Raw genomic sequence first — 21352 nt, 5'->3', positions numbered from 1 at the left:
TGAATGAATGAATCCAACAGTACAAGTCATTTCCCCTGCTGAGACTCTTAGTGCTGTGGAAATGAACACAGACTGATGCCACCACCAGAGCCATGAGCTGTTAAAAGACAGCCTGCAGAGATGATACATACATAAAGGTGGTAAATTTGACTGGTGCACACATTCCTAATGTCTGGTTTAGTTTTTACAATCCTAACTTATTTTAAAATTGTGAGAAACCCACACACAAACACAAATGACCAAAAATAGATGTTTGTCTAAAATCATTCTTAAGTCATTTAACACGTATACAGGCATCAGGCATAACATTATTTAGTTTTTAAACACCTCACTGTCATTGCTGGACTGAGAATAGTCCACCAACCAAAAATATCCAGCCAACCGTCCTGTGACCACTGATGAAGGTCTAGAAGATGACCAACGCAAACAGCAGCAAATAAATAAGCGATCGTCTCTGACTTTACATCTACAAGGTGGACCAACTAGGTAGGAGTGTCTAATAGAGTGAACAGTGAGTGGACACAGTATTTAAAAACTCCAGCAGCGCTGCTGTGTCTGATTCACTCACGCCAGCACAACACACACTAACACACCACCACTATGTCAGTGTCACTGCAGTGCTGAGAATGATCCACCACCTAAATAATACCTGCTCTGTGGTGGTCCTGTGGGGGTCCTGACCAATGAAGAACAGGGTGAAAGCAGGCTAAAAAAGAGAAACAGATGGACTACAGTCAGTAATTGTAGAACTACACAGTGCTCCTATATGGCAAGTGGAGCTGATAAAATGGACAGTGAGTGTAGAAACAAGGAGGTGGTTTTAATATTATGGCTAATCAGTGTATTACAAGTCTTAGCACCCAAGCAGTGAAATTAACTGTCCAAACAGTTGATTGTTTTACCAAGTTTGAAAGACAACTAAAAATCTTTGATGATTTACTGCTGTAGGATCAACAACTTTGGTTTCCTGCTGTTTACCAGGGATGTAGATAATGGAACAAGGCTCATTAGAAGCTGGGATGATGTCTGGTATGTAAGTTGTCTACAGGTGAATTTTAATATTCCAAACTTAAGTATGGGCCTTTCTTGTTCACCTGATCATTATTAATTAATTGTTAATATACTTGATTATTTGCATAGATTTTTGCATGACTAATGAAGACTTAATGTGGCTTGCACAAAATCCCATGCTGCTGCAAAGCTGTCCTTGTGTAAGCTGTCTTATGGGCCATTGTCCGAGATTACTTTTTTAGGGACTCTTTGTCTAGCAAATACAGCTTTTTGCTTTAGTATTACAGTTAAGCGTGTAGTGAAATGTAGCCTTACTATTTCATAAAAAGAAGTTGTTGGCTCTATGACTTTTGACATCATGTAATGTTTTCTGACTGCAAGCTGTCTAACTGGTAACCTTGCTATTCAAGCAAATAAAAATGCCACTAATGAGACTAAAATGAGACTAATATTTGGTTTACTGGTAAACCAACAAGCACACCATCAACAAAGCTATAGTGTAGTCTAAAAACAAATCACACCTTATACATCACTGACTACAAGTGATTGGTAATGTAGACAGATATTCAACACATGCATTAAAGTGAATAGCAGAGGTTATTCAAAAAAGCCCATCTCTGGTTTTAAGATGCAGTTTTCTTAGTCCTATGATATACTTGGTTTGGTCAAATTGTTTTAGCAATGCTGGTTCATTGTGTTCTGTAGATATTTCCAGTGTATCTTAACAACAACAACAAAACAGGAATTTCATTTACTGCTGTAAAATCTGCAGCACTTCTTTAAAAGAGGGTGATAATATAAAAAAGCACTTATAAAAGTATTTTTTATAAAATTATATATATTTCTTATCAAATTATTTTATTATTATACTTTTAAAGTTAAAAATAGTTTAAAAAATACTTATTTTGCAATTTTCCTTTGGGCATCAATTAAGTAATCAATCAATCAATCACAAAAAGAATGAAATTTACATTGTAAGTGAATGATTGTAAAAAGACAGGTACAACTATAGCTCAGGAAGGGGGACATGCTAAACGCCACCTAAACCGCATGGGTAAGTTAAAATGCACCTGTTTTTTTCTTTCTTTGCACATGTGTAGGCAGCACACAGGCTCAGTGGGTAGCACTGTCACCTCACAGCAAAGGTCCTGGGTTTGATCCCCAGGTGGAGTGGTCTGGATCCTTTCTGTGTGGAGTTTGCATGTTCTCCCCGTGTCTGAGTGGGTTTCCTCCGGGAGCTCCGGTTTCCTCCCACAGTCCAAAGACATGCAAGTGAGGTGAATTGGAGATACAAAACATTAAAACTTGTGAACTGATTAATCTTGTGTAACCAAAGTGTGTAAAACATGACGTTTAAATCCTAATAAATAAATAAAACGCACCTGTTTTTGCACATGCGTAAACGCAGCTGGCTGGTTCACCGTGTGTACAAAATACCACTGAACTCCTTATTCTCTACAACAGATAGTAGATTCTGGGTAGTCTCCTCTTTGTTACATTCTTTTGGCATTAACCTAGTACAGTGCAGTAGATGTTGTACATTTGCTTTTAGATCTAATTAATATAAATAGACAAACACCCAAACTCTCCTACTAGTGCACGATATAGTGGACATGGCGTGATTTAGAACACAGATGCGTCCTGCATTATCAGAGCTGGATTCACACACACACACACACACACACGCTCCTCACCTGAAACATGGGGTGCACAGCACTGACTCGTCACACCGCTTCAGTTCCACAGTGCTGGGATGTGTGGATGGATGCAGAGGAGTACGGGTAGGTAGCTACCGGGCTTTTATGCTTCTCCCTCCGGGCACACAGCCACCCCCGCCTGTCTGCTCACGCTACAATGAACTTGAGACCGCAACAAGCTATCGGCACTGCGCACGATTTAAGTAATGAATACGGAATATCTACCTGTTTCTGACACAGAGACGTGTAGACATGGTTTTAATGCTTTTGCTATATGGAGACAATCGTGTTGCCTGCACCATCTCGGATTTGACTCGCTGTGATGAGTTTTGATGGAGTAATGCCGGGGGCTGTTCCTGCGCGCGCACACAGAGAGATCTTAACGCAACACTGAGAGAGAGATAGAGAGCGCGAGCGAGCTACATTTGTCATTGTTTTGGTCGTAAATAAGCCGATAAACACTTTTAGAAATAGCGGTAATAAAATGTTAGTTTTCTGTCGTTACGAATTGTGTACAAATAACACGTCTATTTTTACATAAAGAAATACATACATGTCATATAAGTTCAAAACTGTAGTCCACAGTTAAGGTAGTTACACTGCCTGGCCAAAAATAAGGTCACCACCTGGATTTAACTAAGCAAATAGGTAAGAACCTCCCATTGGATAATTACTGCATGGGTGATTATGTTTCAGCTGGCAACAAGTTGTTTAGCCCTAACTGATGCAGTGAGTAGCTTCTCATTTCTTAAACAACCATGTTGAAAGACACATCCTGTGGTCGTGGAAAAGATGTTAATCTGTTTCAGAAGGGTCAAATTATTGGCATGCATCAAGCAGAGAAAACATCTAAGGAGATTGCTGAAACTACTAAAATCAGGTTAAGAACTGTCCAACGCATTATTAAAAAGTGGAAGGACAGTGGGGAAACATCATCTCTGAGGAAGGAATGTGGTCGGAAAAAAATCTTGAATGATCATGGTCTGCGATCACTTAAATGTTTGGTGAAATCAAATGGTAGAAAAACTCCAGTAGAACTCAGGGAGATGTTTTATAGTGAAAGTAAGAGCATTTCGTCACGCACAATGCGAAGGGAACTCAAGGGATTGGGACTGAACAACTGTGTAGCCTTAAGAAAACCACTTGTCAGTGAGGCTAACTGGCAAAAACGGCTTCAATTTGCTAGGGAGCATAAAGATTGGACTCAGTGGAAGAAGGTCATGTGGTCTGAAGAGTCCAGATTTAACCTGTTCCAGAGTGATGGGCGCATCAGGGTAAGAAGAGAGGCGGCTGAAGTGATGCACCCATCATACCTAGTGCCTACCGTACAAGCCTGTGGGGGCAGTGCTATGATCTGGGGTTGCTGCAGTTGGTCAGGTCTAGGTTCAGCAACGTTATGTGCCCAAAGAATGAGGTCAGCTGACTACCTGAATACACTGAACGACCAGGTTATTCCATCAATTGATTTTTTCTTCCCTGAAGGCACGGGCATATTCCAAGATGACAATGCCAGGATTCCTCGGGCTCAGATTGTGAAAGAGTGGTTCAGGGAGCATGAGACATCATTTTCACACACCACAGAGTCCAGACCTGAACCCCATTGAGAATCTTTGGGATGTGCTGGAGAAGACTTTGCACAGTGGTCCAAATCTCCCATCATTAATACAAGATCTTGGGGAAAAATTAATGCAACTCTGGACAGAAATAAATGTTGTGACATTGCAGAAGCTTGTGGAAACGATGCCACAGCGAATGCGTGCCGTAATCAAAGCTACAGGCGGTCCAACCAAATATTAGAGTGTGTGACCTTTTTTTTGGCCAGGCAGTGTATAATGTATATTATAAAGCTGTATATTATGTATATTGTTAAGCTAGCTTTACATTTATATGTAAATTACAAATTCTATGTTTTATGTATTTAATTTGTATTTAATTTATATTCATATATTTTGGAGGTTACCCATGCTTCAAAACTGGAAACTTTAAAGCTTGCCTGAAATGTGTTGCTAATTACATGGTCTTGGCTGACAGCACATAAATTGCTATAATTATTTTTGAACCAACAGATTTTGCCACATTAATAAAAAGAAAACAAAAGAACCCCACAATAATTGCTTCCAATCTTTCAGTAACAGTATGAGTTCCAAGACTGCCAATGCTATACAAGCTAAGATGTTACCTTTCCCGGGACCAGAAAAGTGTAGTTTGATCAACATCAAAAGTGCTGTATAATAATTGCATAATCACCACTGGAGTGAGACATTCCATAGATTGTATTTACTTTACTAGTGCAACATAGCTTTTAAGAAGTTGAAGGTTATAAACCAGAAAATGTGTGCAATGTGTTGGTTCTCATTGTGCACCAAATTTTCTCTAGATAAAGAAATTGTGCAACATCCCTTAACCAATGGTTATATATGAGTGGAATAGCGTGTTTCCATCTAAGCACGATTGGACGCCTCGCTAAGAGTGTAGGGGTCAATGTAACATCATTTAAGGGGGAAGATTAGGGAATTGTGGAAACACTTTTTTAACGTAACTTCGAATCTGTAAATAAAGAAAGAAGCGGGATTTAAGAAGAGTGAATTTTGAATTCAGCTGGGAAAAGGACACGAAAATTCCATCTACATTAACTTACCAATGTTTGTTCTACTTTCCCTATACACTGTCCACCTGTCCTGCTGGTGTATGGTAGACCATACCTACATTACTGTATTTAATATAGTTACTAAACATTGTTCAAATATTTCTGCTGTCTTGCTCTGTTCCTCCTTTTCTATCTGTCTTTTTTGACAAATACAAGAATGATTGAAGCTGTTAATCTCACTTAGAACACAGTTTCTCTAACATATAAAACATCTTCAGCAATAAGATACATCATTTATATCACTTCTTCTTGTCTGAAAGTATCAGGTTGTGTTTGTGCCAGAGACTCATTAAACACAATATCTGTTTTGGCATGTTTAATAGAAAATTTCTTGCAAAGTGGGAGAGCAGAGTGAATTTGCATGCTATTGCCAGTCTTTGTGTGTGTGTGTGTGTGTGCCACCTTCTCATATCACTCAAGGCACTTAGAGAATCAAACAATTTCATGCATTGAGCGGAGAAGGAAATGAACTGAGCCGTGAGCCATAATAAAATTATCCAAAAGTTATTACGACAGTGCCTGCCTCTGTCCTACTTTAATACATATTTCAGGACCAAAGGCTTGCCTGGCAGCTCTTGCCCTCTTGAATAAATCAACATTAGCTTACATATAAATTATTAAAGAAGTAACCCAAGCTTCTTTTTATTCTGGGAATTATAGGATGGGTAAAATGTTAAATGTTTGAGTTGGTAAAACTTAACATCCTTTCTGCTTCTGTTGCTACAAGAAACCACACATGAATGTAGTGCAGCTACATTTATGACTAGTACTGTATGTCATGGCAGTCAGGGGATTACAATGTTATCTGAATCTGATTATCTGGGTCCACTGGAGCTTTGTGGCACCAAACCCAAGTACTTTATATTTTTTTTACATTTTATTAAATAATTTTAGACTAGGCGCTCGGGTGGCACAGCATTAATGTATGCTAGGCAACTACTACTATGAGGATCCAGGGTTCGAATCTCGGTGGTGCTATTGGCCGGTTGATCTTGTAAGTATTAAGTTCATAAATCTGCTAACAGGTATATGAAGTCCGTTATATAAAACAAGTTATTCTTGGCCATTTTGTGGCAAGTTTGGGTTAGCCAAAGCAATCAATGTTTATAGCTTCAGAAATTGTTCATGGTGACCTGACACACAGACACTTGCAAAAGTCAGTACAATGAAAGTTAGGAAGATATAGTAGTTATTAGAAATTAAACCAAAGATTAATTTACTTGGAGTCCACATTCAAAAAGGGGCAAATATACAGTAAGACCTTCTAGGAGCTGTGTTGCACCCACTTCCACCAGCTGAACCAATATATCTCTGAAACCAGAAATACTTACTAATGCAAAAATCCACTGAAAACATGGCAGCAGGTTGATTGGCTGCTCAATAGATCAAAGGGAGTAATTGTGTTTGATTACCTGCCACAGGGTGCATTTTCAGCATTAGACCTAAAGTGGTTATTAAAGATAAATGATTAATTAGCAAAAACGTAGGGCTTCAATGTTTGTTTATTAGAATTTTAATATCATGTTTTACACTTTGGTTACATTCATGACAGGACAGGTAGTCACAAGTTACACATCAGTCATCAGTTCAAGTTTAATGCCAAACATTGTCACAGGCAATTTTGTATCTTCAATTCCATGTCTTTGGACTTGTGGGAGGAACCCGGAGCTCCTGGAGGAAACCCATGCAGACATGTGGAGGACCCGGATCGCTCCACTTAGGAAACAAACCCAGGACCTTGTCGCTGTGAGGGTTCAATAATGACAGATAAAGAGATAAGATTTAAACTCCACCTATAACTGTTTCTAATTAAAGCACTTATTTTATGAGGGTTTCAAAGTCACGACTCATTAGCGCAATATTACAAACCCAAATCCAAACCGGGTCAGACAGCAGGAAGGAAGTAAAAAACAGTGAATTGCAAAACCCTTTTGACTTGATAATTAGTATATAATATTTAGTATTATAATTATTGTAAATAAAAAAATAGTACAAAAAGACAAAAAGTACAAAGTTTTAACCAATTAACCACATTTTGTTTTTGTACATATATGCTTATTATTTTAATATACTGTATATGAATACTGTATAAATAAAAATACAAAATATGCAGACCCATATACAGTGTGTCCCTAAACTCTGGACACATAGGAAATATCACTGACTAGAACTAACTATATGCTTACTATAAGGCAAACACATACATATTGCATCACAAGCAGTGGAAACACATTGAGAATGTTATTAATTAATGTTGAATGATGAATTTTGTTGAATAATTTATTGAAATTTATTGAAAATATGCATTTTGCCTGTGTCCAGACTTTAGGGACACCCTGTAGATTTATTCTATACATTTAAATATTGAGTACATAAGGCAAATATACATAATTGCTTCTTTTTTATTATTTATTATTGTTTCTTGATTTTTGATGTGAAGAACATGTTCCTTTATTGTATCCCACTTAGACGCTCGTTTGGAAAGTACAGTATATGTTTTTCCACAGAAGAGAGATATAAGCACAGCTTAATGTACTTAGCATAGACGTTAGTGTACTTCATTTAAAACATTTTACAATTTGGTTTACTTTAATGTTAAATCCCATCGATGTAGTGACTGGTCTAATAGAAATAATATAAGAACCATAACAATTAACAGAATGTTATTTTACATCCTATTTACTGAACATTTTCTTCCCTTCTAAAAGTTGAGCACAGTTGACTACAATTTGTGTTTACCTGTATTAATGAAAGCTACTTGTCGCCCACTAGTGGAATCACAGGGTTAAACAACTGGGATTAATAGATAGATCATTGACCTGCAGGACAAACCAGTGCAGTAGATATAGACATTAGAATCTGTACTAGAAAAAAACACAGATAAAAATAATAAAAAAGTAATAATAAGGGCTGCAATATGTTCATTTACAAGTAATAACAAGCTAAAACAAACGCCAGAAAAAAACTGGAGATTCAATTGTTTATCAAAAGGTCTTAAATGTCTGTTAAATAAGGAAATGTGTAGAAAAAATATACACTGCCTGGCCAAAAAAAAGGTCACACACTCTAATATTCGGTTGGACCGCCTTTAGCTTTGATTACGGCACGCATTCGCTGTGGTATCGTTTCCACAAGCTTCTGCAATGTCACAACATTTATTTCTGTCCAGAGTTGCATCAATTATCCCCCAAGATCTTGTATTAATGATGGGAGATTTGGACCACTGCGCAAAGTCTTCTCCAGCACATCCCAAAGATTCTCAATGGGGTTCAGGTCTGGACTCTGTGGTGGCCAATCCATGTGTGAAAATGATGTCTCATGCTCCCTGAACCACTCTTTCACAATCTGAGCCCGAGGAATCCTGGCATTGTCATCTTGGAATATGCCCGTGCCATCAGGGAAGAAAAAATCCATTGATGGAATAACCTGGTCGTTCAGTATATTCAGGTAGTCAGCTGACCTCATTCTTTGGGCACATAACATGCTGAACCTAGACCTGACCAACTGCAGCAACCCCAGGTCATAGCACTGCCCCCACAGGCTTGTACGGTAGGCACTAGGCATGATGGGTGCATCACTTCAGCCGCCTCTCTTCTTACCCTGATGCGCCCATCACTCTGGAACAGGTTAAATCTGGACTCATCAGACCACATGACCTTCTTCCATTGCTCCAGAGTCCAATCTTTATGCTCCCTAGCAAATTGAAGCCGTTTTTGCCAGTTAGCCTTACTGACAAGTGGTTTTCTTAAGGCTACACAGTTCCCAATCCCTGAGTTCCCTTCGCATTGTGCGTGTGGAAATGCTCTTACTTTCACTATTAAACATCTCCCTGAGTTCTACTGTAGTTTTTCTACCATTTGATTTCACCAAACATTTAAGTGATCGCAGACCATGATCATTCAAGATTTTTTTCCGACCACATTCCTTCCTCAGAGATGATGTTTCCCCACTGTCCTTCCACTTTTTAATAATGCGTTGGACAGTTCTTAACCTAATTTTAGTAGTTTCAGCAGTCTCCTTAGATGTTTTCTCTGCTTGATGCATGCCAATAATTTGACCCTTCTGAAACAGATTAACATCTTTTCCACGACCACAGGATGTGTCTTTCAACATGGTTGTTTAAGAAATGAGAAGCTACTCACTGCATCAGTTAGGGCTAAACAACTTGTTGCCAGCTGAAACATAATCACCCACGCAGTAATTATCCAATGGGAGGCTCTTACCTATTTGCTTAGTTAAATCCAGGTGGGGACCTTTTTTTGGCCAGGCAGTGTATTACTAATATGAAAAATCAAACATTTTGTATTTACCTGTATTAATAAAAGAAATGAGCCTATTTTTAGTGCACAAGTATGTTAAATAGAATGTACACTCTCACCCATATAAATTCAGATTAAGCAGCTTTAGATGATTCTATATGTTTGCCAGTAGAGTTCACACTTCTACTATTTACTAAAAATGATGTGTACTGCCTGCTGTTTTACTTTTTCAACATTCATTCTGGTTTAGAAGAAATGCAGACCCTTTATCAATTTGTCATGGTCCCCCCCCCCAAAAAAAAACAACAACACAGTAATAGTGATAAATCTGAGCCCTCACTTTTCAAGAAATAAAACACACTGCCATAACGACTCGTAGGTTAGGAAGGTGTGCCCTCTACTGGGGAGAAGAAGTAAATAAACACTGCAAATAATGGCTGTTCAGTATAGCAACATGCAAAAGTGTGCACAGCCATAAAAAGAGAAGAGAAAAAGAAATTTAAATGGTGTACGTTATGATGTTGATGTATTTTTGTAACACTAGTTCAGATTTACATATTCCTTTCTAAATGCAGTACAGATTCTCTGGTTTGGCTAAATTTTCCTTTATTCCTCCTTTTAAGCTTTGTAAATGCTGGACCTGTTCAGTTGATGATAGAGGAATTGGCTTGCACCTTATTCATAAGACGAGGTGGCCGAGTGGTTAAGGCGATGGACTGCTAATCCATTGTGCTCTGCACGCGTGGGTTCGAATCCCATCCTCGTCGACCTTTTATTGGGACAGTGGTAGCCTAGTGGTTAGGGCTTTGGGCCATCAACTGAAATGTTAAAACCTGTATACACCGATCAGCCATAACTTTAAAACCACCTTCTTGTTTCTACACTAACTATGCATTATATCAGCTCCACTTACCATATAGGAGCACTTTGTAGTTCTTCAATTACTGACTGTAGTCCATCTGTTTCTCTACATACTTTTTTTTTTTGCCTGCTTTCACCCTGTTCTTCAATGGTCAGGACCCCCACTGGACCACTACAGAGCAGGTATTATTTAGGTGGTGGATAATTCTCAGCACTGCAGTGACTAAAATCAGTAATTGTAGAACTACAAAGTGCTCCTATATGGTAAGAGGAAAAAAAGGACAATGAGTGTAAAAACAAGGAGGCGGTGGGCCAGTGATAGCTCAGTAGTTAAGGTACTGGACTAGTAAACAGAAGGTTCCCCGCCACCACCAAGTTGCCACTGTTGGGTCCCTGAGCAAGGCCCTTAACCCTCAATTGCTTATCGTGTAAGTCGCTTTGGATAAAAGCGTCTGCTAAATGCTGAAAATGTAAATGTAAATGTTTTAATGTTATGATTGATCGGTGTATGTGTAACCGACAAATAAAGGCATTTTATCTATCTATTCCTCTATCTATTCCTGCCTTGTGCTCAGGGCAGAATTCAGCAGAATTCAGCATCTATAACATTCAACTTTATCACAACTGGTCCTGTGCATTTAATGTTCTTTAAACAGTTTTTGGAGTACATACATTATAAAAAATGAAAATCTTGTTTAGCAAGTACCTAACTAGTGAAATGTAGTGTAGTGAAATGGTTTGATGTTACCATTAAATGTAATTAGTTGAAATATGATAAGGTGATTTACATTATTAGCCTACTGTATTTTGTTGGAATATTATAAGGTGCTTTACATTTTTTTAAAGTATTTTACTAATATGGGAAAATAAAATCACTGTGTAGAATAGGCAGCTCTTTATTAATTCAATGAAATAAAAACAAAGAAGTGTTACAGTGATGTTGTGGAATAAATGTAAGCCCCTAAAATGTGGTCAATGGACAAAAAAGATCCTGCAGAGGTTAAAAACCTTTGCGATGGGTTTGCCACTACCAGTTCTTAATAAAATGAAACAGCGCATGCCCAATACAACAAAAAACAAACCAGCAGTGGCATAAGCTACTTGTCGCCCACTAGTGGAATCACAGGGTTAAACAACTGGGTTTAATAGATAAGTCACTGACTCCAAGGACAAACCAGTACTGTACATATAGACATTAGAATCTGTACTAGAAAAACAAACAGATAAAAATAATAATAATAAAAAAAACAAATAATAAAGGCTGCAATATGTACCTTTATGAGCAATAACAAGCTGGAACAAATCATAAAAATAAACTTAAAGATTCTATTGTTTATCAGAAAGTAAATCGAAACCAATTATTGTGAAGAAAAAACTGATGTCTTAATGTGTAAAAAATTTAAAATGTGTAAAAGGACAGAGTTTGAATGCAATGTTGATTTAAGTTGCAGTGTCACCACACTAAGCCATGTTAGGCTGCCTCTTGAAGTTTGCACTAATTAGGGAAAAAGTGCCTACAACAGAAAATATACAACATGGTGGATGGATTAAATATAGCCTATGTATGATTAAATTAAATAACGCTTTAAATATCAAAGCTGCACTGTGACATCAAAAGATATATTTTTTACTTCATGCATGATAATTAATTTAAAAGGGAAAACATGAACATCCCAATACCAGAAAAAAAATAACAGTATAACTACTGTTCAACACTGCATCTCAAACTACACCTCAAACCAGAAAATGTCCCAAATTCTAAACACACTTTTTATTGCACTTGTACAGACTGTACGTTACACTCTGCAGAGTTTAAACGTCACCTTCACTTATTCATGCATCCCTACTGTCTAATTGCTACAAAGGTGGGTGAGGTGTTCATAAACTTCTGCCTTTTCAGAGCATAAAGTACACTTTGAAAAGAGTTTGAAAGAGAAGGGGGAAAAGTGTTTCTGAGCACTAAAAAAAGGAAATTTTGATGTGCACATTTCATCATCATCCATCACCAGCGTTTATTATTTGATGTAAAGTCATTCTAATTCAATTGCATTTACTGTCAGTAGTGTCACTGTAAACTTTCAATAAACAAATTAAGCAGACTAGTCAGATACAGTATATAATCCTAAATTTCCTAAAATAATAATAATAATATATTTATATATATATATATTTTTTTTTTTTTATTTAGTATAAAAAAAAAAAAAAAATTTAAAATTTTTTTTTTCTTTTATTTTTTTCTCCCTTTTTAGCACGTCCAATTGACCGATTGCGTCATGCTTCATCTCCACCAATGCCGATCCCTGCTCAGATTGAGGAGAACGAAGCTAACCCACGCCCCCTCCAACACGTTGGCAGCATGCCGTATGCATCTTATCACCTACACTTTGACAAGTGCAATGCAGCTCAGCATTGTGTACGGAGAGACACACCCTGAGAGCACTCTTTTCTCATCTCTGTGCAGGCGCCATCAATCAGCCAGCAGAGGTTGTAATTGCACCAGTCATGAGAGAGAGACCCCATCCGGCTTAGTCCCGCCCATATCTGAACAACGCTGTTCATGTGGCCGCTCAGCCTTAGCCGGCAGGCAGAGCTGAGATTTGATACAATGTATTCGAGATCCCAGCTCTGGTTCCATTGTGTGTTTTTACCGCTGCCCCACCTGAGCGGCCATTATATGATATTATTAATTGTCTTTTTTTTTTTTTACAATTATAGTTTTTAGCCTTTACATACATGTGTGTGTATTGTGTATATGTATATACTTCTTGTTTACTTATTGTATGTAAAAGCGCCATTGGATTGCTGCTCAATTTCGTTGTACACTCTGCAATGACAATTAAGACATCTTATCTATCTCATTATGCACACACTTGGTTTTTTAAATATTTTACTAACAAATACAGTGTTACTCAGTACACAGAACTACTGGGTGAAGTTGTGTTTTATGTAATGTTTATCACATGTTATGTCTTGTTCAATCAAAGTGCATGTTGAGCATAAAGAATAAACAATTTGAAATCACTAAATAAGAGGTACAAACACAAAGTGTGAATGTTAAAATCGCACACGTGTTCACCTGGCTTTGGTGTGTGCTTTTTCAGAAACCACTTGGTCTGTGTATGTATGTGAGATTTTTGTTTGTTAGATTGGTTGCAACTGTATACTGCAAGTCTGTCCCAACTCTTTTAATATTAATTACATGCTGACATGCAGGTGAGTTGGAGTGAGAACCAAGGCTTTCTGAATATATCCACTATATTTTAAACAAAACATCTGGTTTTGGACAGTAGATCCATAACATCTACAAGCATAAAATAGTATCCTGTATCTTAACTCAGTGATCTGCAGAAATATGTTTTTTTAATCCTAGATCAGTTTAGCATTTACTGTGTGAATCTTACAAATACACACACACACACACACACACACACACACACACACACACACACACACACACACACACACACACACACACACACACACACTTCTAGAATATAAATATAATATAAAATACTTCTAGAACAAGTCTGTTCCTCTGATTTGGCCCACTTTGTAACTCAGCTCTTTCTTTTCAGTGTTAAGTCATACAGAAGACAGAACCTCTCCTGCCGCCTCTCTTTCTTTCCTTTCAGCATGCTCCACATCCAGCACAGAAAAGGCTGGTTGCTTGACCATTAGGGTTTGGTCACTGGAGAACGTGCTTGGCTCCATATCCAGGTAATGAGCACTATGGAGGGACTTCCTGGGCAGGACGTTGGTATAACGTTTCTTTAACTCGGGGTTGGGGCAGAACAGGTACTCATACATGGCTGCTGCTAAAACGCCACCCATTATTGGCCCCAACCAGTACACCTGAGAGAGACAGAAAAGAGTATCAAGCACCAGTCTTTACCAGTCCTTAACGATGCAGTAATAAATTGTTTTTCTGATGCAAATAGCAGATTATTTAAAGTAATATTAATACATTTAGTAATTTCTGATGGTACTGTTTCCAGTGTTTGAGCTATTTCTAGGACAATGTTAACTGTCTGGAACAGTCTACCAGCTTTGTTACACACATATTACACTAATCAGCCATAACATTAAAACCACCTCCTTGTTTCTTCACTCACTGTTCATTTTATCAGCTCCACTTACCATATAGAAGCACTTTCTTGTTCTAATTACTGACTGTAGTCAATCTGTTTTACTACATACTTTTTTAGCCTGCTTTCACCCTGTTCTTCAATGGTCAGGACCCCCACAGGACCACCACAGAGCAGGTATTATTTAGGTGGTGGATCATTCTCAGCACTGCAGTGACACTGACATGGTGGTGGTGTGTTAGTGTGTGTTGTGCTGGTTTGAGTGGATCAGACACAGCAGTGCTGCTGGAGTTTTTAAATACAGTGTCCACTCACTGTCCACTCTATTAGACACTTCTACCTAGTTGGTCCACCTTGTAGACGTAAAGTCAGCGATGATCGCTCAGCTATTGCTGCTGTTTTTGAGTTGGTCATCTTCTAGACCTTCATCAGTGGTCACAGGACGCTGCTCACGGGGCGCTGTTGGCTGGATATTTTTGGTTGGTGGACTATTCTCAGTCCAGCAGTGACAGTGAGGTGTTTAAAAACTCCATCAGTGCTGCTGTGTCTTATCCACTCATACCAGCACAACACACACTAACACACCACCACCATGTCATTGTCACTGCAGTGCTGAGAATGATCCACCACCCCAATAATATCTGCTCTGTAGTGGTCCTGACCATTGAAGAACAGGGTGAAAGCAGACTAAAAGGTATGTATGTATGTGAGGTGGTCATAATGTTATGCCTCATCGCTGTATATTACACAGATACTGGCAATGAGGACTGATGCCACTAAAATACCATTTACATGTGTATTGGGGGCAGGGGAATATCATAAAATGACTCTGTTCCAAAGTTACATACTGCACTTTAAAATCCATACAAATGATCAGTGCTTCAAAGTGCAGTAGAACTAGCAGTAAAAAGAGCAGTTATTCATTCTGTTTTTTATATGATAAAACAAATACACAAGCATTTGTTTACTGCATAGGCTATGCCTAAAGCATCATGAACAACACAATTTGTTTAAAATGGATACAACAATTCAGGTTTTTATCACTGGCCAAAGGATGCTTTAGAATCTTTTTTGAATCATTCAGTATCTGCTATTGGCTGATTTAGTGTATAATAAAACAGAAATCGGTGCGGCACGGTGACTCAGTGGGTAGCATTGTCGCCTCACAGCAAGAAGGTCCTGGCGGGGCGGTTTGGGTCCTTTCTGTGCGGAATTTGCATGTTATCCCTGTGTCTGCGTGGGTTTCCTCCAGGAGCTCCGGTTTCCTCCCACAGTCCAAAGACATGCAGTCAGGTTAATTGGAGACACTGAATTGCCCTATAGGTGAATGGGTGTGTGTATATGTATGTGTGTCTGCCCTGCGATGGACTGGCACCTCGTCCAGGGTGTTACTGTGTGTCTTGCGCCTATTGAAAAGCTGGGATAGGCTCCAGCACCCCCCCGCGACCCTAATTGAATAAGCGGTTAAGAAAGTGAGTGGGTGAGTAAAACAAGAATTAGTATGAAGGAACCGTTTTTCCGATGTAAAGCAATACATTTTATTTATCACACACTTTATCATAAAGGCAAAAACTATATAATTATGCACTGACATATGCAGGTCACTGTTCTATTAATCAAGAATATGCACAAAAAAATGATTTTACTCTCAAGAGCTTGCTTTGTTACTCTGTGACCTCAACGTCAAATGGGTGGCCCTGAAAGAGAAGCTTTTTGTCAATTTCCAACCCTGTTCAGAATGTACCACTCTTACACAGAAACACATTGAATGGGACACGATATTGGTTTAAATTCTTATGTAGCAGTGACTGTCCTTAAAATATTATTTGAATAAATTTGCTTTATTCTAACTTGAAAGCATACACACAGCAGTTTTAAGTTTGCAAAGTTCACCTTTAAAAGTTTAGATTAAAATGCGTATGAATAGCTTTGGTAAGACTTCATCCTATGTTTTTCTCAGTTTTTACAGTTTGAGTGTATCCCTGTAATTTTGAATTTGCATTTTATAGTTGCATACTATTGCTTTAATATATTTTGGTAATTAGACAAAGAAAAAAGTTAATGCAGATGCAGTATATGAAGAAAATGCTGGAAGAGTCACAAGAGAGAATCATTTTTAGCATCCAAAATGTCCCTGATACAGGTAGGAAAAAGAGATGCAAATACACTGATCAGCCATGACATTAAAACCACCTCCATTTCTACACTCACTGTCCATTTTATCAGCTGACTGTACAGTAGTTCATCTATTTCTTCACTCTGTTCTTTAATGGTCAGGACCCCTACAGAGCAAGTATTATTTGGGTGGTGGATCATTCTCAGCACTGCAGTGACACTGACATGGTGGTGGTGTGTTAGTGTGTGTTGTGCTAAGTAGTGGATCAGACACAGCAGTGTTGCTGGAGGTTTTAAATACCGTGTCCACTCACTGTCCACTCTGTTAGACACTCCTACCTAGTTGGTCCACCTTGTAGATGTAATGTCAGAGACGATCGCTCATCTATTGCTGCTGTTTTAGTTGGTCATCTTCTAGACCTTCATCAGTGGTCACAGGACGCTGCCCATGGGGCGCTGTTGGCTGGATATATTTTTCTCAGTTCAGCAGTGACAGTGAGGTGTTTAAAAACTCCAGCAGCGCTGCTGTGTCTTATCCACTCATACCAGCACAACACACACTAACACACCACCACATTGTCAGTGTCACTGCAGTGCTGAGAATGATCCACCACCCAAATAATACCTTCTCTGTAGTGGTCCTGGGAGAGTCCTGACAATTGAAGAACAGCATGAAAGCGGTCTAACAAAGCATGCAGAGAAACAGATAGACTACAGTCAGTAATTGTAGAACTACAAAGTGCTTCTGTAAGGTAAGTGGAGCTGAAAAAATGCACAGTGTGTGTAGAAACAAGGAGGTGGTTTTAATGTTATGGCATATGGTATATATTTGACTCACCCAGTGATTTTCCCAGTTTCCCATGATTACTGCAGGACCGAATGAGCGAGCAGGATTCATACTTGCCCCAGTGTATGGGATCTGTTGGAAGTTACACATAAAAAAACAAGGTTAAGAGAATTCTACCTCTTGAGCATTTCACAATTTATTTACTCTAAAGAATTTTCACTAAATTATTTACTCCTATTAATTCACATTTAATAAATGTTTCTGCTTTGTGTTTCTGCAGGTATTCTTGTATTTAGGGACAGAGCAGGTATTATTTAGGTGGTGGATCATTCTCAGCACTGCAGTGACAATGACATGGTGGTGGTGTGTTAGTGTGTGTTGTGCTGGTATGAGTGGATCAGACACAGCAGCGCTGCTGGATTTTTTTTTTTACAGTGCCCACTCACTGTCCACTCTATTAGACACTCCTACCTAGTTGGTCCAGCTTGTAGATATAAAGTCAGAGACGATTGCTCATCTACTGCTGCTGTTTGAGTTGGTCATCATCAATGATACCTACTCTGTGGTGGTCCTGTGGGGGTCCTGACCATTGAAGAACATCATGAAAGGGGGCTAACAAAGCATGCAGAGAAACAGATGGACTACAGTCAGTAATTGTAGAACTACAAAGTGCTTCTGTAAGGTAAGTGGAGCTGATAAAATGGACAGTGAGTGTAAAAACGAGGTGGTTTTAATGTTATAGCTGATTAGTGTATATAAATATAATTCATACAAATTATATAAAATATTGATACAAATACAGCATTGTAATATTAAAAAATATGAAAACCTACAATTTCTCACAATTTCCTTTTTTGTTTTTAAGATCACTTGTAAATAAAATATGGTAAAATTATTTACATGAATAAAAGTGGGCATTCTGTACCTTGCTAATCAAAAGTTTATATGTTACAAATACAAAAAATACCTTAATAGCTGAATTGGGGTGTTAGAAAAAGATTTCTACAGGTTAGTAACTATCATTACTATAAACATATCAGTACAAAACATGTGCAGTTGTTTTGTGGGGAGTGTAGTAATTTATTGGGACTGAACAAATAAACACCTATATGTCTAAATCAGACCAATAGTGGTTCATGTTTTTTAATGTTTGTTCTTATTGAACCTCAATGTTTAGCTCTGTTGCTAATACTGCCAGGCTTAATCATGACAAGAAAAGAAAAAACAACACTTAATCCTAGCAACACTCTTAGGTGCAGTTCCAAACACACAATGTTCACCCCTGGGACTTATAAACCTGACATCAGCACATGGTAGCAGAGCTAGGTTACAATTCTCAATGGAAGAGAACTGTTCCGAGAACCGAAAAACACATCTGCTCTGCTAAAGCGTTTTCTCCATGTTTCTCCATCAACCAAAAGTCTTTATGCAACTGGCTGGTCTGCACATGCTTTAACTGAATTGAAAACTAACTGAATTAACTGAAATCGAACTCACAGCGAACAGGTGGCCGACACAAACCGAGAGGCCAATAGAGAGAGCTGCTGACCCCTTCAGGTCACTCCGCTTAGGATCACAGGTGGCAAAGACAGTAAAGACCAGCTGAAAGGTGATGAACAGTTCAATGACTAGGGCATGACCAGGAGAAATATTAGCATGGACCTACAGAGAATAGTACAGTGATTAGAACTGGAAGATTATTTAGTAAAAAACACACATTGAAAAATTAATTTATGAAAGTTTTATGAATTATGTTTTTAAAGATGTTTTGCCTTATATACATTTGTAACTTTAACTTTGTACTTAGCTTAATCTTACAAAATGTAAAATAAATCCCACTTTATGAAATTAATAGCTGTAAAAATAAACAGAAAAATGGCTTTTAGGCTATTTAGCTTTTAGGCTATTAACTTTTTTCCCCTACACACATTAATGAGAACAGTTTTTGGAACCATTGGAACCAGGTTTTATAGCTAGATAAGACAAAAGTGAATCTTATTGGCAACAAACATTCAAGGTGGGTTTGGAGTACAAACAGCATGGTTATACTGAAATAACCCCCAAAACTCACTGTCGGGATAAACGGCATCAAGATGCCAAGATTTTAAAACTGTGTAATGGTTGGATTTACCCACAGATCAGTGATCCACACACACATCCAATTTCACACAACAAAGGTTTAATGACCAAAGAATTAAGTGTTTGTCATGTCCGTTCCAGTCCTCTGACCTATAACTTGGGAGAGATTCTGAGGAATGCTCTCAGATTTATTGCTGCTATTTTGGCAAACCAAGACTGCACAAAGAATTATATGCAGGAGGGTCAATAACTGTGAGATGTGGTTTTCCGAATAAAGAGGATTGAGATATTTATTGCAAAAGCTTAAATTTCTGATCATCTGACAATTTTATATATTGGACATTGTTGATATGTTTTGGCTTACTGACCTACTAAAAGATTCAAAATACACCTCCTAAGTATGCTTCAGTGGGTTAGGAAGATATGTGTGACTGTTCAAGACTCCCTAAAGGAGAATTTTTAGTCCCATAATTTTATGGGACAAGTACTTGATAAGTAAGTTTGTCTTCTGCAATTTATCATATTTGATGATTAAGACTTACTGACCGTAGTGACCCCCAGTGCTCCTCTCACGCCAGGAGGGGTAACACCATATAGGACAGCAGCACCTACTATTGCCCCCAGACACTGTGCTCCCAAATAGAAAACGCCCTTCGCCAGGCTCAGTTTGCATGTGGCCACCATGGCCGCTGTGACAGCTGGGTTGATGTGTGCACCACTGATGTGGCCGAAGCACTGGACGAGCGTGGCTATAGAAAGGCCAAAGCAGAGTGAGATGAGGATGACGTTAGAAGGAGGGTTGTCTTTTGTTGTTGTCCAGTTGATAGTAGACCCCAAGCTGAGCAGCACAAAGATCAACATAGACAAAAACTCTCCAGAAACTGATCGCCAGAAATCCTGTGTCCACACACCCTTAAATGCTGGCATAGCTTGATCACAAATGCAAGAGCACAATGACATGCACCGCCTGGTGGGAAAGAAGGATATAGAAAGGAAGAAATAATAATTATTACCTAAGTTTATGTCTGTCGAATGACATCATCACGAGATCATTCACTCAAATGTATAAAGTGGAAAAATGTGTCTGCAACCCAGAATTCCCTGTGTTCCTCTGTGCCACTTACATGCTTTCAATATAAATCACTTTAAATGACTAACACTGCCTCATGCCAGCCAAAAGTACACCAATCATTCATTTATTCATTCTCTGATTTTTCACTGCTCTATCCTAATCAGGGTTGCTGTGGGTCTGATTAATTGGGTAAAAGGCAGAAAACATCCTGGACAGGTCGCCAATCCATCAAAGGGCAGCCACACACACATACATTCTTACACACACCTAGGGCAATTTTTAATAGCTTCAATTGGCCTGACTGCATGTTTTTGGACTTGAAGTAGGAAACCAGAGCACCCGGAGCATGCACTGACAGGTAAAGTGAATAACATTGATCTCAATACAATGGCAACTGTCAAAGGGTTGGGACAGGTTAAGCAGCAAGTGAACAGTCAGTTCTTAAAACTGATGTGTTGGAAGCAGGAAAAATTGGTCAAGTGTAAAAATCTGAGCGATTTGACAAGTGACAAATTTTGATGGCTAAATTACTGGGTCAGAGTATCTTTAAAACAGCTGACCTGTGGGGTGTTTTCAGCATACAGTGGTACAAATGGTGAACCAGCAACAGGGTCATGGGCACCCAAGGCTCATTGGTGTGTGTGGGGAGCAAACACTAGACTGCCTGGTCAGATCTCATACAAGAGCTACTGTATAGCAAATTGCTAAAAATGTAACGCTGGCAATGATTAAAAAGGTG

General features: G+C 38.5%; 1 protein-coding gene and 1 non-coding gene across 2 annotated transcripts; one reads left to right on the top strand and one right to left on the bottom strand.

Moving 5' to 3' along the window:
- Positions 1-10299: 10299 nt before the first annotated feature.
- trnas-gcu (transfer RNA serine (anticodon GCU)) lies at positions 10300-10381 on the top strand. Its single transcript has one exon. It is a non-coding gene; the product is annotated as a tRNA-Ser (tRNA).
- Positions 10382-14057: 3676 nt separating this feature from the next.
- Positions 14058-20501, bottom strand: aqp4 (aquaporin 4). The gene is made up of 4 exons (XM_063001320.1): positions 20088-20501; positions 18960-19124; positions 17514-17594; positions 14058-14327 (listed from the first exon to the last, which is right to left on the bottom strand). The coding sequence occupies exons 1-4, from the start codon at positions 20499-20501 to the stop codon at positions 14058-14060; spliced, it is 930 nt and encodes a 309-aa protein (XP_062857390.1).
- Positions 20502-21352: the final 851 nt, after the last annotated feature.

This window comes from Trichomycterus rosablanca, chromosome 9 (genome assembly GCF_030014385.1).
Source record: "Trichomycterus rosablanca isolate fTriRos1 chromosome 9, fTriRos1.hap1, whole genome shotgun sequence".
Taxonomy (NCBI): Eukaryota; Metazoa; Chordata; class Actinopteri; order Siluriformes; family Trichomycteridae; genus Trichomycterus; species Trichomycterus rosablanca.
Note: the sequence above shows the minus strand (reverse complement) of the source record. Positions and strands in the feature narration are given on the sequence as shown.

What these genes read in the sequence shown, in the direction of transcription:
- aqp4 (XM_063001320.1), bottom strand. Translation starts at nt 20,501, where the DNA reads ATGTCATTGTGCTCTTGCATTTGTGATCAAGCTATGCCAGCATTTAAG. An exon ending in GTGTCGGCCACCTGTTCGCT is followed by an intron (nt 17,595 to 18,959) that starts GTGAGTTCGATT and finishes AACTTCCAACAG; the next exon opens with ATCCCATACACTGGGGCAAG. An exon ending in GAAACTGGGAAAATCACTGG is followed by an intron (nt 14,328 to 17,513) that starts GTGAGTCAAATA and finishes TGTCTCTCTCAG; the next exon opens with GTGTACTGGTTGGGGCCAAT.